This window comes from Emiliania huxleyi (genome assembly GCF_000372725.1).
Source record: "Emiliania huxleyi CCMP1516 chromosome Unknown EMIHUscaffold_13, whole genome shotgun sequence".
Lineage (NCBI taxonomy): Eukaryota > Haptophyta > Isochrysidales > Noelaerhabdaceae > Emiliania > Emiliania huxleyi.
Window position 1 is genome coordinate 80,898 of NW_005201287.1, and position 13,527 is coordinate 94,424.

The 13,527-nt window shown below is 64.5% G+C and overlaps 6 protein-coding genes across 6 annotated transcripts in view; 2 read left to right on the forward strand and 4 right to left on the reverse strand.

The window, feature by feature from the left end:
* The window catches only part of EMIHUDRAFT_200858 (hypothetical protein), a gene marked incomplete at both ends in the record, with an annotated part of 1,837 nt that extends 1,146 nt beyond the window's left edge, over positions 1 to 691 (reverse strand). Inside the window, 2 exons of the mRNA XM_005789074.1 lie at positions 70 to 219; positions 356 to 691. Coding sequence (XP_005789131.1) covers positions 70 to 219; positions 356 to 691 — 486 coding nt within the window. The remainder of the gene's footprint in view (positions 1 to 69; positions 220 to 355) is intronic.
* Positions 692 to 1,085: 394 nt separating this feature from the next.
* Positions 1,086 to 2,117, reverse strand: EMIHUDRAFT_98132 (hypothetical protein; the record flags this gene model as incomplete). Its single annotated transcript, XM_005789075.1, has 3 exons — positions 1,086 to 1,181; positions 1,277 to 1,969; positions 2,058 to 2,117. 3 exons carry the CDS (start codon positions 2,115 to 2,117, stop codon positions 1,086 to 1,088), a joined length of 849 nt encoding a protein of 282 aa, XP_005789132.1.
* A 2,706-nt stretch (positions 2,118 to 4,823) lies between these two features.
* Positions 4,824 to 6,200, forward strand: EMIHUDRAFT_200861 (hypothetical protein; the record flags this gene model as incomplete). Its single annotated transcript, XM_005789076.1, has 3 exons — positions 4,824 to 5,282; positions 5,664 to 5,711; positions 5,997 to 6,200. 3 exons carry the CDS (start codon positions 4,824 to 4,826, stop codon positions 6,198 to 6,200), a joined length of 711 nt encoding a protein of 236 aa, XP_005789133.1.
* Positions 6,201 to 7,756: 1,556 nt separating this feature from the next.
* LAG1 (putative longevity-assurance family protein) lies at positions 7,757 to 9,219 on the forward strand (the record flags this gene model as incomplete). The annotated part of the gene is made up of 3 exons (XM_005789077.1): positions 7,757 to 8,254; positions 8,527 to 8,976; positions 9,130 to 9,219. The coding sequence occupies 3 exons, from the start codon at positions 7,757 to 7,759 to the stop codon at positions 9,217 to 9,219; spliced, it is 1,038 nt and encodes a 345-aa protein (XP_005789134.1).
* A 535-nt stretch (positions 9,220 to 9,754) lies between these two features.
* On the reverse strand, positions 9,755 to 10,655 carry EMIHUDRAFT_200863 (hypothetical protein; the record flags this gene model as incomplete). Its single annotated transcript, XM_005789078.1, has 2 exons — positions 9,755 to 9,874; positions 9,981 to 10,655. The coding sequence occupies 2 exons, from the start codon at positions 10,653 to 10,655 to the stop codon at positions 9,755 to 9,757; spliced, it is 795 nt and encodes a 264-aa protein (XP_005789135.1).
* A 307-nt stretch (positions 10,656 to 10,962) lies between these two features.
* EMIHUDRAFT_200864 (hypothetical protein) lies at positions 10,963 to 12,866 on the reverse strand (the record flags this gene model as incomplete). Its single annotated transcript, XM_005789079.1, has 5 exons — positions 10,963 to 11,193; positions 11,278 to 11,576; positions 11,935 to 12,049; positions 12,101 to 12,247; positions 12,672 to 12,866. 5 exons carry the CDS (start codon positions 12,864 to 12,866, stop codon positions 10,963 to 10,965), a joined length of 987 nt encoding a protein of 328 aa, XP_005789136.1.
* Positions 12,867 to 13,527: the final 661 nt, after the last annotated feature.

Sequence of the window (13,527 nt, forward strand, 5' to 3'; positions counted from 1 at the left end):
GGCGAGCGGAGGGAGAGAGGAGACGCGAGAGTGTGCACACGAGAGTGTCTCAGAGGTGTCGGCGCGCACGAGCGACATCAGGAGGATGACGTCGACGCCGGCGGCGAGGATGGCGTGGGAGTACTCGATCTGGTGGGAGGGGTACTCGAAGAACTCGAGGTTGATGGCGACGAGGGTCGACGCGACGAGGGCGCCGGCGACGTTGAGCGAGATCATGATCTTGAGGAGGTTCGGGTAGGCGTAGATCTGTGTGTGCGGTTTTGAGGGCCGTGAGGGGCGGTGACGCAAGCAGAAGGGGGGCGGGCGCGCCCCTCGCCTGCGACACATTTCGGGGCGAGTAACGAATCGCGATCACCTCCGTCACCGAGAAGGCGAAGGTGCCCCAGAACTCCAGGTTGTGGAAGACGGAACGGGGCGTTGCCTCGCAGTCCCGGTCGTCTTCGTCCACGCACGGCCGATCGGGGTAGGAGAGAAGAACGATGAGCACGAGCGAAAGAGCTGCGTACGAAAGGGACATTAGGGCCAACAGCTGGTTCACAACGCTCTTGTGCTGGAGGCCGGCGATGAGAGGGACCAAAAGGACGTTCGTCTCGTTCCGCAACTCGACATCTTGCATAGCGTGCGCCTCATTCTTGACGCCCAAGGCAGCGCTCGCGCGCTGCTGGAGCGAGCCCATCTGGCCCTTCGTCATGGCGGAGGGAAGGAGGCGGGCGAGTTCCTGGTGATGGTCGAGACAGGCACCAGAAGAGGCACGGCCTCAGCACCCCTGCAAATGCGGCGGCTCAGAGCATTTTCTTTTTTCTAACGTTCCCTCCAAACGTTTCCTATTTTAAACTGCGGAGACCCTGCTTGCACCCCCTCTCCCTCCCTCCCGCGGACAAAAGCGGGGCCAAATACCGTATCAAGTACCGTACTCATGGGGCGGCCGCCCGCGGCAGCCTCCACGAACGTCAGTGCGTACGGTACGTACGGTGCGCGAGGTACGTACGTAGCACACGTCTTGCTGCAGCGCTGGATAGTGGTACCCTCGAACGCCAATGCGCAATGGCTAAGCTTCGAGGTAGGAGAGCTTGCACAGCTTCTTCTTAGGAGAGCTTCTCGAGCAGGAAGGCGGACATGAAGCCGAGGAAGAAGCAGAGGTCGACGTACCAGACGTGCTCCTCCTCCTGCCCCTCGTGCGCCTTAGTCGGGTGGATCGATGAATGAATGATTGAGAGGGTACCGCGGCTCACCTCGGGTCATCTCCGCGCGCCTCCAGCAGCAGCTCCTCCGTCACGAGGTAGAGCAGCGCGGCGATGCCGAACGAGACAAGTGCCGTGTGCAGGGCGGGAGAGCTGGCGACGGCGGCGGCCACCGCGGCGCCAACCCCTGCGCCGGCGGCGAGGGCGGCGGGGGCGCCGAGCAGCACGAGTGCGGCCGAGCAAAGCGGCTGCCTGCGCATGACCGCCGCGAGAGTGAGCGCGAGGAAGCCCATCTCGATGGTGAGCGCGACAGCCATGACGAACCCCGCGCTCGCTCCCGCAGCAGAGGAGAGGCCGATGAGCAGTCCGTCGACGCCGCTGTCGACGAGTACGGCGACGGTGAAGGCGACCGGGAAGGCGGGCGCCTTGCGCGCGGAAATCGACTTCTCGGCGAATGCAATCTTGGAGCCAAGCGAGGTGCGGCCGCCGCCGCTCTTGCGGCCCTCGGGCAGCAGCGCGCTCGAGCGGCGGTCGTCAGCTCCGCCGGCTCCGTCGTCATCTCCCTCGGGGAAGAGTTTGGCGAGGATCAGGAAGAGAGCCACGCCCGCCGCGAAACCGCTGACAATGCCAACGACGTTGGCGAGGTCGGCCGGCGCCTCGTTGATAATTGGTACGAGCTCGACAGCGACGGCGGAGAGGACGATGCCAGCGGCGAGGTGCTGGAAGGCGCTCATCATCACCTTTGGGACGTGGACCACGTACACGAGCGCGCTCATCACGAGCATCGCCTTGGACGAGCATCGGCCTCTCTCAGTGCACACGCCACAGTACCAGCTCGCGAAGCGGCGAGAGGAGACGTGAGAGGCTGCAGCGCACCACGCATGGGATAGCCGCGAGGTGGAGCGCCGCGACGACAGTTGATCCCAGGGACGGCATGATGGCGAGCGTTGATGGCGCCAGTAGGCCGAATCAGGCCCCGTGCCAGTGTTGTGCCAGTGTCGTGCGAGCGAGCTTTTGTCGTTCCCCCTTTGGCCGCTTTGTGTATCTCGAGACCTCGAGAGAAGGCCGCCCGCCGAGGGCCCAAGTCAAGAATTGGCTTTTTTTGGCGGGCAAGTTCCCCCTTTTCTTCAGACTCTCCGAGGGGGGCGTTGCAGGGCGCAGGGCGTGTCACTGTTGTGCGAATTCGGGCCCGGGGCGGAGCTTGTGGTTGTGCGGTGCAGAGGCTGTACCTGTCAGGAGTTCACCCTCGGGTATGTTCGTAAGAGCTACATACACTGAAAATGAACTCGGGGGCGCAGAGTTTATGTAGAGAGGTCAATCACAGTCTGGCCAGCGACTGGACTCCACAGGCGGTAGAGCTCTATGGGGGTTCCGTGTATCGCCAGTGTATCGCGCGCTCAAGGAACGAAAAACATCTTACCTTATATTTTCCCGTGTCCGGATTTCCGTTTCGGGCGACGGCACACTCACCGAGCTCTCCGGCGGGGAATCATGTCGGCGAAGGCGGGCTCTGGCGTCTCGGTGATGCGCTCCGATCCCGACGCGTCGACCTCGACGGAGGTGGACGCGCACGAGGCGCAGTGGCGGGCCGGCGTCAACCGCCAAGCACGTCCAGACGCCCCCTCGCAAAGGCGGGCGTCGTCATTGGGTGCTGCAGCCAAGCGGCGGCGTACACTGAAAAAGTTGAAACGGCGCCGCCGCAAGCCAAGCCCGAATGGCCGACCCAATCGCCGCGCCATGGATCACGAACACGCCGCGATGGAACATGAAGCTGCTCGACGTGAAGCCACAACGCTTTCACACGCGCTTCCTCGAGCAGGACGCCGGGCTCTCGAGGAGAACCTCCAGGGTCGATGAGGTTGTCTTTGGGCGCGACATTGACTACGCGACTCGCGAGAGGGGAGGCACGCTGGCCACTAACGTGCGCCGCGCATCCGCGTTTCGTGGAGCGGGCGGGCTCACGTCGTTGGAGTACTCTGAGCGCGTACATGAGTCGGGCCACCGGTTCGAGTCGAGGCGCGGCATCGCAAGGCTCGCCGTCGGTCGGCGGAGCTCGGAGGGAATCATGACTTGGGCCGAGCAGGAGGAGAGAGTAGAGGAGGCGCGCAGCCCGAGGCACCAACCGGGACATGCGCCGACGGACACTGCGCCGGGCGCGGTCACACTGAGCCTGCCCTCGATGAGAGGCTCCGTCCACCGTGAGCGGCCCGTGGCCTGTGCAAACAACCGTTCGCCAATCAGCGACCTGACGGAGGTTGCGAGCGGGAAGCGGACGGAAGCGTGCATGAGCCAGCAGGTGTCGACGCTGGGCGAGCTGCTTGTATTCTCGCCGAGAGAGCCCGTCGACGCTGGCTCGCCCCAGGCGAGCCCTCAGCGGCACCTCCGCCACCACCCATCGTTCCGGGACGCCTTTGGGAGAACCTCGAGCGAGGAGGCGACGCGGTACAGCGAGCGGCACAGCTTCGATGAAGCGCAGTTCAAGGGCAAGCGACGGATATCTCTCGACGCGCTGCACAGCGAGCACGCTGCGGCGCTCGCCCAGACGCCGCGAGGAGCAGCCGCTCCTACTCCACGGGGCGCGCCTCCCTTGCACCGGGCAGGGACGATGACCAAGATGAGCCCAGAGGTGGACATCGCCCCGGCGCACACGTGGGCACAACGCCCCGGCGCTCACGGCGGCCTCCCGGATGGACAGTAACGCACACCGATCTTGCATGCGGGAAGAAGACTTTTTTCCTCCCTCCCTCCCCCCCCCCCCCTCTCTCTCTGTGTTTCCCTCTCCCTCTGAGACATGGAGCATGCAGTTTGCACTCTTCATGGAGTTACAAACAGACCCTCTCTGCACACACAGTGCACTCTTGGGTGGGATTCTGTTCCCGCACTTGTGTACCTGTATTGTGCATTATGTTGGCTCTTTTGGGGTCTGTTCTACCTAGCTTTGGGCGGCGAGCGCTCGCATTCTAAGTATGCAGAATCTACATCCTGCACCAAGATGCAGACGAATTTTACACAACGTGCAGAAGAATTTTTCAACGTGCCAAGCAGGTGGCACGCGGCTGTGTTGCTCGCTTGCCGGTCCGGCGCGGGCTCGCGCGGGACAAGTAGACGGGACAAGGCTGCGGCAGCGGACGCGTCTAATGGCTCCTCGATGGCAGTGGCCGCACCTGCGAGAGAGAAGCAGGCGGTGCGAGGCCGAGGGGGGGACACAGCCGGTCGGGCGGGTGGTGAGCGAGGGCGCGTCGCTCGGCGGGAGCGGTGTGGGCTCGGCGAGTTTCTGGAAGTTTTTCTTTGAGCTAGCCTTCGAGAAGATGAATGACGATGTTTATGAACAAACGCAAGGAGGACATTCATGGGGTCCCGTACCATGCGGAATCGACCCTATCCAGTGCTCAAGTGCTCAAGGAGGACACACGCCACCCAGCGGCCAAAGGATATCCACCTCGAGAACCTCGAAGAGAGGACACACGCGGTGTGCGTTAGTTAGGGCTTACGACACCTCGACACACGACACGGTTCGGGCGCAAGCGGACGGACTCCTAGCCGGATAGGGGGTCTGTCCACACTGGCTGGCCCCTCCCAGAGTGCCAGCCAGCGCTGGCACGATTAGTGCCTAAGGTAAACTGGTCCTCAACGCGACCAACAATGGCCGACGACGACCTCGCCCGCCGCCTGCGCGTGCTGAAGGGCTCGCCCGTGGAGCTTCCGACCGACGAGGCTCTGGCGGCGCGGCTTCAAGCCATGAAGGGCACCGCTGCGCCCGTCTCCGACGAGGCTCTCGCCGCGAGGCTCCAGAGTCTCGGAGGCGCGGACCTGTCCACGCTGGGACCAAAGCCCGGTGCGGTGCGACCCGACGCAAAGGACGGCGTGGACGGCGATGTGAGGCGCGGGTCCGACCGCAAGCTCGGCGGCGTGATGGACGCCTTTCTCAGCGGCGGCACGGGAGAGGCGGGCGGCGCCGATGTCGACGAGGTGGAGCTGCTGCTGCAGATGAATGCGGACCGAGCGCGGCTGCAAGGCAAAGCCGGCTCGGACGCGTCGGCGCTGCCGCAGGCCGGCGCCAGCGACGAAGTCGAGCGACTGCTGCAGATGAGTCGGGACGCGGTCAGCCTGGCGGGCAGTACGGCAGCGAGCGCGCAGGACGCCGAGGCGGAGCTGCTCATGCGCGCTGCGGCGGAGGGCGGCGGCGGAGGAGGCAGCGGTGGAGGCAGCAGCAGCGGGCCGCTCGGCAGCCGCGGCGCTCAGGAGCGTGCGGCTCGCGAGGCGGCGCAGCTTGGGTCAGGGGGTGCTGCGGAGATGCTGCGCGAGGCGAGGGCGGCGACGAAGCATGCTGCACCGCTGCCGGCGGGCGGAAGGCTAGGCTGGCTGCCGACGCGCCGCCGGGGGGGTGCCCAAACCTCTCTGCCCGCCGCCTCTCTTCCCGCGTGGGGGGTCGACGGCGACGGCGGCGACGGCGGCGGCGAGTCGGACGTGGACGAGGACGAGGTGGCCGAGGCGGAGAGACTGCTCGAGGAGCTCATGGCGGCCGGGCAGGTGTCGGGCCGGGAGGAGGAGGAGGAGGCGGCGGCGGCGGCGGCGGCGGCGGCGCCTCTCTTCCCGTCGGCGCCGTCTGCTCCCGCGGCGCCCTCTGGGCGAAATGCTACGGCCCTCCCGGCGGCGCCGCAGCACAAGCCGCAGCAGCCGCCCGCCTCGCGGCCGGCTGCGCCACCCCGCCCTCCGAGCCCCGCCGAGGGGGAGATGGAGCGCTGGTGCGTCGTCTGCACCCTCCCACTCCACGTTTTCTGTTCCCGACCACCCCCACTACTCTGTCTCCTCCAGGCGCGTCCTCTGCGCCGGTCCTTTGGCCCGCTCCTCCTGCTACGGCTCACAGCGCCCGTCTTTCGCAGGTGCGTCATCTGCAACGACGACGCGGTCCTGTGGTGCAACGATTGCGACGGCGACGCGTACTGCCGCCGATGCTTCCGGGAGGGCCACAGGGACGAGGACATGCGCGCGCACAAGACGGTGCCGATCCGGCGGTGAGAGTGGCGGGTAGGGCCAAGGCGGCGCTCTGTGCGCGCGTGTCTCTTGTCTTGGGATCAAAAGTGTGCCAAAGTGTTTGACTAGTTGCAAAAAGTCTCGCGTGGGAAACCCACCGAAAACTGCGAAAAACGCTGTTCTCGGGTTCATTGGCCTCTTTTGTAGGGAAGAATTTTGATACCCGTCAAGACGCCTGCTGGGGGCAGCTTCGTAACGAAGCCGTCTGGGGGCCAGCTTCGTAACGAAGCCGTCTGCTCCCCTTGGAGCGGCCGCTCACTGCTCGGTACCCCCCCTGCACATCTAAAGCCATCCCTGCTGCTAGGGGGGGGGGTCTGACCCCCCCAGCAGCAGAGCGCTGCTGCTGGGGGGGGGGTCCGGACTAGGGTTGCCTAACGTTAAGAGCTGAACAGTGTTGCTAGTGTTAACAGTAACAACAGAACAACAGTGGGCCCCCCCAACAACAGTAGCTAACGTTAGGCCGACTGAACAACAGTAAGGAAGGCCTGGCAGTGACCCACGACGATCTCTAGTGTCCAGTGCGGGTAATACCCGAAAATACCCGGAAAATTTGCGGCCTCGCAGTAGCCTTGCCGGGCTACCCCCAGCGAAAGATAACTTCAACAATCACTTCAACACTGGCGATACGGCAACCGCTACACGCGCATAGGTCATACGCAACACGTGGGCAGCCTCCCCCCCCGTGAAAAGTCCATGAGTCGCCGTCAGGCCGTCGGACTGGGCGCCACTCACTGGTGTGCCGGCAGTGATTCCCGCAAGTCGCCTTGGTGCTCGCGATAGCCCTCGCCGCCCCTCACTTCGCCCCCGGGCCAAGCCTCCGGTGCCGTGTCTACCCCACAGCCCCCGATTTGGACGCCTGAGGCTCGGCTGTGTCCGGGTGTGCATGAAAAACGAGAAAACAGGCCTTTTTGGGAAAGCCGACTTTGCCCCTTAACGAACGGGTATTTTGCTCGGTCAATCATGTATAGTCCGTCTCGATCTGGAGGAGATGAGTCATACAGCCGCCCTCCGACCCCATAGCTGCAGAACGCATAACAGCCATAACACCCATAACATGTGCATGCACATGTGCATGTGATGGGCTGCTATGCCCAGAGAGCCATAACACCACTTACATACGGCTTTATTTAGGCTTTATAACTTGTGCCCCCGCCGGGGTCCGAACCGCGAGCGGCGAGGCCGAGGGGTGCTGGTATGAGCCCATCGATCTGAGCCCGACCGAGGTCGTAGTGCGCTTGCGTTCGGTCGGCGGTTAGTGGTGCACTAACCCCGAGAACCCCTCGCTCGGACGGAGTCGCTCCTCATCGCAAACCCCGTCAGCAGTCCTCCTTCGGGAATGTTCGTAAGGCTCACTGAAAATCAAACCCTGTCAGCAGTCACCTTCGGGTATGCTCGTAAGAGCTACATACACTGAAAATGCGCCTGCGGGCCGACCCTCACAGATCACAGATCACAGGGGGACGTACGTCGCCGACCGACAGTTCGACAAAGGAAGCTCACCGCGAAAGCTGGACAGCGCGCCGAGCTGCGAGGCGGAAGCCATGGCCAAGTCGGCGCCCTGCGTGAGCGCGCCCAGCGGGCTCAGGATGTACGAGAACGCCAGCCTCGCCGACCTCGCCCTGCCCGCGGGCATTGTCCTCGTCGCCGCCACGCTCGCGCGGATGATTGCAATGCGGCTCGTGCTGGAGCCGCTTGCAGTGTGGGCGGTGGGGGAGGGGTCGAACATGGAGTTTACACGCACCAAGTTTGTGCAGGCCGCGTGGCGCACCATCCTTTACGCGACGGCGTGCACCCTCGCTGTCAAGGTGATGTTTCTTACTGAGGAGCTGCCTTGGATCTACGACTCGAGTCTCTTCTGGATTGACTGGCCAAACCACGAGCTGACGGAGGGAATGGCATCGGTGTACGCGCTGTACGCGGGTTTCTACGTGCATCAGCTGGTGTACCTCTTCCTCGACGTCAAGACCTCTGACTTTGTCGCCCTGCTTGTGCACCACATCATCACGCTCGGGCTCGTCGTGTCGTCCTTTGTGATGAAGGTGAGGCAACACGGCGAGACCACACGCGACGGCGAGACCACACACACACACACGCGCGCGCGCGCGCACACACACACACACACACACACACACACACACACACACACACACACACACACACACACACACACACACACACACACACACACACACACACACACACACACACACACACACACACTTCCGTCGACGTTAGAAGCACTGCACTCGACTGAGCGCCCCCACCCCTCCGTTTCCCCGCCGTCGACTCCCCGCATTGGGCCCAAGAGCAGGGGCCGCGCGCCGAGAGCCCTTCCCTCACTTGCGCCGTGCCCCGCCTGCAGTTCACGCGCGTGGGCCTCTTTGTGATGCTGCTGCACGACGTCTCGGACGTCTTCCTCGAGTCCGCAAAGTGTTTCAACTACATGAAAGACGGCCCACGCCACTGGCTGCACAAGGGGGCAGACGTCTGCTTTGTCGTCTTTGCGATTTCCTTCTTTTCGCTGCGGCTGTACATCTATCCTGTGCGCGTCCTGTGGCCGGTGGCCAGTCCAGACGGCGTCTGCCAGTATGCCACTTGCGCCAGCACCGAGCTGGGAGGTGCGACATGGGACCACTGCGCTGTGAAGCCGGCGTACGCGGCTTTCACGGGGCTGCTGGGCGGGCTGCAGCTTCTGCAGGTGTTCTGGGGATGGAAGGTGCTCATGGTGGTCTGGACCATTCTAAGTGGCAAGGAGCTGGAGGTCTCGAGAAGGAGATGCTCGAGACACCCACGAGCGATGGCCGAAACATACCTGAACCCATTAGTCAACACATGCTTCCGTATCCATGGCCGCACCAAGTCGCACGGGTGGCTGTCACAGCCTCCTGAGAAGCCCTCCCCCCTCGCTATGTAGGATCCGCGCGACGACGCGTCGGAGGAGGACTCCAAGCGTCGTTCGAGCCGCGAGTTGGACCCGTCGTCGAGGCGCTCGGAGGAGGATTGACCGAGACTCGGAAATGGCTTCCTTTGGAGAGCGCCGCTCGATGGGGAGGGGGGTATGTGGGTGACAGCGCTCCCACAGTGCTCGAGAGATCGCCATCTTCGAGGTTGCATCTTGCGGGGTTATGCTGCGATGTGGACAGTAGGTCGTGTACGAATAAAACGCACAGATCACTTAGGGCCTGTGGAATGCATCTGCAGCGGCCAACTCGGCGTTCAGGGCGGTTATATTACTGTGAAGGGGTTTTTCTCTCTTTGTGCACTGCGGGCCTGGTGCACTTTCAATGCCGTGGCGCTCCTGCCCGTGTCCGGGCGTGGAGATGCGAGGGTCGCCCCCCCTTGCGCACCACTTTGTGTGTGTTGAGACGTTTACCTTAACACCTTACCTTACCTTAGCACTTCTACCGGATGGCTACTGCGGTACTGACCTGCACTCTACGCGGCAACCAACCGTGCATTCGTCTCCTTCTCCCCCGGCCCGCCTCCGCTCCGGCCCTTACCCGCATCGTTCTGACAAGCGCACCTCCTTACCAGGCAGCTTACTTGGCCGCCTTGGTCACCGGCTGCAGAAAGATTTTGAAGAGGGCGCCACCGACGAGCCCACCAATGAGGGGGCCAGCGATCGGAATCCAGAAGTAGGACGTGCCCGTGAAGCCCGCCTGGCGGAAGAGGAGGGCTGGGGTCAAACGAGGGCGTATCAAGGGTAGGCGGGTTTGGGGTGTGCCTAAGGGTTACTCGGTGTCGAGGGCGAATCCTACTCATCACCGTAGCCAACGCGTCCTCATCGCCAGTGAACGTCAGGAGGCCCCAGTAGGCGATGCGCGGCCCCAGATCGCGCGCCGGATTCATCGCGTACCCCGTGAGCACGCCGAACGAGTTGCCGATCGAGTAGACCCCGGTGCCGACCCACGCGGCAACCATGGGCTTGTAGGCAGGCGTGCTGCCAGTCGTGCAACTGCAGATGACAATGAGGAGGAGGGCGGTGGCGGTGACCTCTGTCGCGAGCGCGTTGAGCGTGGGGAGCGACGAGGAGGTGCAGTAGTAGTTGGTCAGGTACTTCGATTCGTCGTCGGTGCCGAGGTAAGGCAGCACAAAGTTGGCCATCACCACGATCGCGCCGAGGAAGCCTCCGATCGTTTGCGCAATGATGTACGGCAGGACCTTGCAGATGGGGAAGCCGCCAAAAACAGCCGCGAAGAGCGTGACCGCCGGGTTCAGCTGCGCACCCGTGATGTCGAAGGTCGCCAGCACTGCAAGAGCGACACCCATACCCCAAATCTGGTTCATGTATGCACCTTGCGCCCACGCACCTTCGTCGACGGAAGCACCCTTCACATCCCCCGTCGCGACGACGCCGGCGCCGAATGCGATGATGAGGAACACCCCAAACGCCTCCGCCGCCAGCTCCTGGCAGATACCCCTCGGCCCCACCGTCTCCATCTCTTCGTCCTGTTTGTGTCGCTATCCGCAACTGTCGCCGATTATGACCCCGCCGTCGGCCGATGTCGTGGTTGGCTATTATGGCGGTGCCCCTCGAGGTGCCAGCGGCGTGTGAACAGTTCCGCAGGCCTACAGGTGAACGGAGCACAGATTTTACGGTCTGGTCGACCACAATTTGCGACTGGGCACCCAATAACCGAACAGGGGTCAGGGCGAGCCGCGCGGATCCGGCAGCGGCACCCGCACCACCAGCACACCCGCCCACGCACCACAAGGGGTCTTTTTCCATCCGCCCCACTCAATCTAGTCACGCTTCAGTACCCATCTCACGAGCCAGTCGCGTGTTGAACTGTACACCATCTCTCACTCCGCTCCACTCGCCGTACATGAGCGCCTCGACTGCGCTCGTACTGCCCTGGCGCGCTGCCCTCTCATACCACCCGAGGGCCGCCGCCTCGTCCCGCTCGCCGAACTTGCCGTTCGCCTCGCACCACCCGAGGTGCGCCATCGCCGCGGGCAGGCCTGCCTCCGCCGCCGCCTACGGTCAACATGCGGCCCCCACGACGGTCGGCGCTCTCCCGGCGCGAGGGGAAGACGAGGCGGCGCCACGACTCGCCGTCACGAGGCGCCGGCTCTCGACGACGGAGCGGGGGACGACCCCCTCCTCGCCCCGCCAGTAGAGCAGGCCGAGCTCCAGCTGAGAGAGCGCGTGGCCCTGCGCGGCGGCGCGGCGCCAGTACTCGGCCGCGGCGCCGACGTCCCTCGCCGCACCGCCGCTCCCGGATCGGAGGGCTGCACCGTGTAGAAATTGCGCGTAGGCGTTGCCTCCGTCGGCAGCGGCGCGGAGCCACGGCGTCGCGCGCGCGCGGACACTCTCGGCCGAGTCGGAGAGCCACAACACGAGCGAGTAGCGGTCTCCGCCTGTAGCGATCACTCGCACACCTCACCGCCCCCCCGCCTGTGTGAGGCACAGCGGTGGGGAGCGAGCGGCGGCCGGAGGCGTCCACGCCATGCATCACGTCGAAGCGGTGCAGGAGGGCGTCGCCCGCCTGTCCCGCGCCGCGAGAGGGGCGTGAAGAGCGCGAGAGGGGCGTGAAGAGCTCAGCCTCGAGGCGGTAGCGGGGGCAAGGGCGGGGGGGGGGGGGGGGAGGGGGCTCGCAGGTGGGGCCTCGCCTGCATGCCTGGCTCGACGAGCAGGCGCGAGGAGCGGTCCGCGCCCGGCTGCAGGAACAGGCCTCCCTCGTACTCGCCTGCGAGACACGAGGGGAGCTGTCCAGACGAGACCGGTCTGTGGGGAGAGGCCGCTGCCCGCACTCGCCCGGGTTGAGAGGCAGGATCACCGTCGCGAAGGAGGTGACGTCGAAGTGCGGGGCGAGGGCCTGCCTCCGGTCCTCCTGCACAGTAACGAGAGCTGCTCAGGCGGAGCTCGAGTGCGGGGCGAGGACTGCCTCCTGCCCCTCCTCGCGGTAGGCGCGCAGCAGGGCGTCCGCCACCACGACCCCCTCGCCGCCGCCGCCGCCGTAGTCCACCCTCTGGCGCACGTAGGGGAGAATGCGGCTCTCGAGGGCGGGCTGCAGCAGCCGGTGCAGCTCCTACTCCGCGTCTCGAGGTCTCGAGGGCGGGCTGCAGCAGCCGGTGCAGCTCCTACTCCGTGTCGTAGACGGGCGCGCGTGGCGGACACGGGCACCCGGGTGTCGCGCAGTCCGCCCTGGCAGGGTCGGCTGCTCGAGGCGTCTGGGAAGGGGCTGGCGGCGGAGAGGGAGGACAGTGGAGTGAGGCGGGTGGGATAGCGCTATCTCACGGCGCCTCGCAGACGACGCGGCCGTCCTCCACCACCACCCGAGCATGTGCCGCCTATGGATGTGGCGTCGAACCCGCTTTCGGATCCGCCCCGCGACCTTTAACGCCACCCAAAATGCGGCCCGCCTCGGCAGCCGAGCCGCTTCCCAGCGCGTCGAAGGCGGAGCGCAGCGCGCTTACTTCGCATCTGGAGAGCAGGCCCTTTGCCAGATGCACCTCGCGCGGAGGTGCGTGCGGCGCCGCCGGGTCGGAAATCTCCGCCGTCAGGTCCCGCTCTCCAAGGTCGGTGGTGGCATGCCGACTGCGTCGCCACGCCACGGGCCTGCTCACGACCGGATCCAGCTCGAAGGGCCTGACAGCGTCCTCGCCAGCCATTAGGGCGATGAACTTTGACGGCGGCTCCGCAGTCATGCGGATAAGGCAGGTCGGTGGCGAAGGGGGGCAGGCAAGTCGAAGGCGTGGAGCCAGACGCATTGCGAGCATGCACACAGAGAGTGGCAGCATTCGTCAGGCAGTCGAATCGAGTCGAAACACACGCCCTCTCCCAGCCTGGCCTCAGTACACGAGGAGACGTTTTTCTCAATTACAAGGCGAGGTGGTCAACGGGCGTTCGACCACACCACCGGCCAAGGCTACGTCAAGTCACAGCGTGGTCACTACCATGATGGGATCTTCACCAAACGAAACAAGTTCAACCTGCTTCTCCACGCACCACACCACGAGACATTCCTCATTCATTCGTTCGGCGGCGGCTTCTCGCCGCCTGCAGTTGCAAAGATCAACCGCCTTGCGCGCAAGGCTCAACGCTCGGGCGTTGACCGCACCGCGTACCCTCCCCACTCCCGCCTCTCATTTGTGTCACACCACGCGGAACGCATCTCCATCCATCGCTTCGGTGAAGGGGGTGAATGAACCGCGCCATCCTCGATCGCCGTGCAAAGCTCGCTTCCGAGCTCTCACGCCGCGCGTAGGGCCCTTAGGGGCCTAGAGAACACAACCCCCTCTCCCTTTTCTCCCAGTAAACGCAGTTCCCGGTAACGCTACATTTCGTAACGATGGTCGCTAAACGACA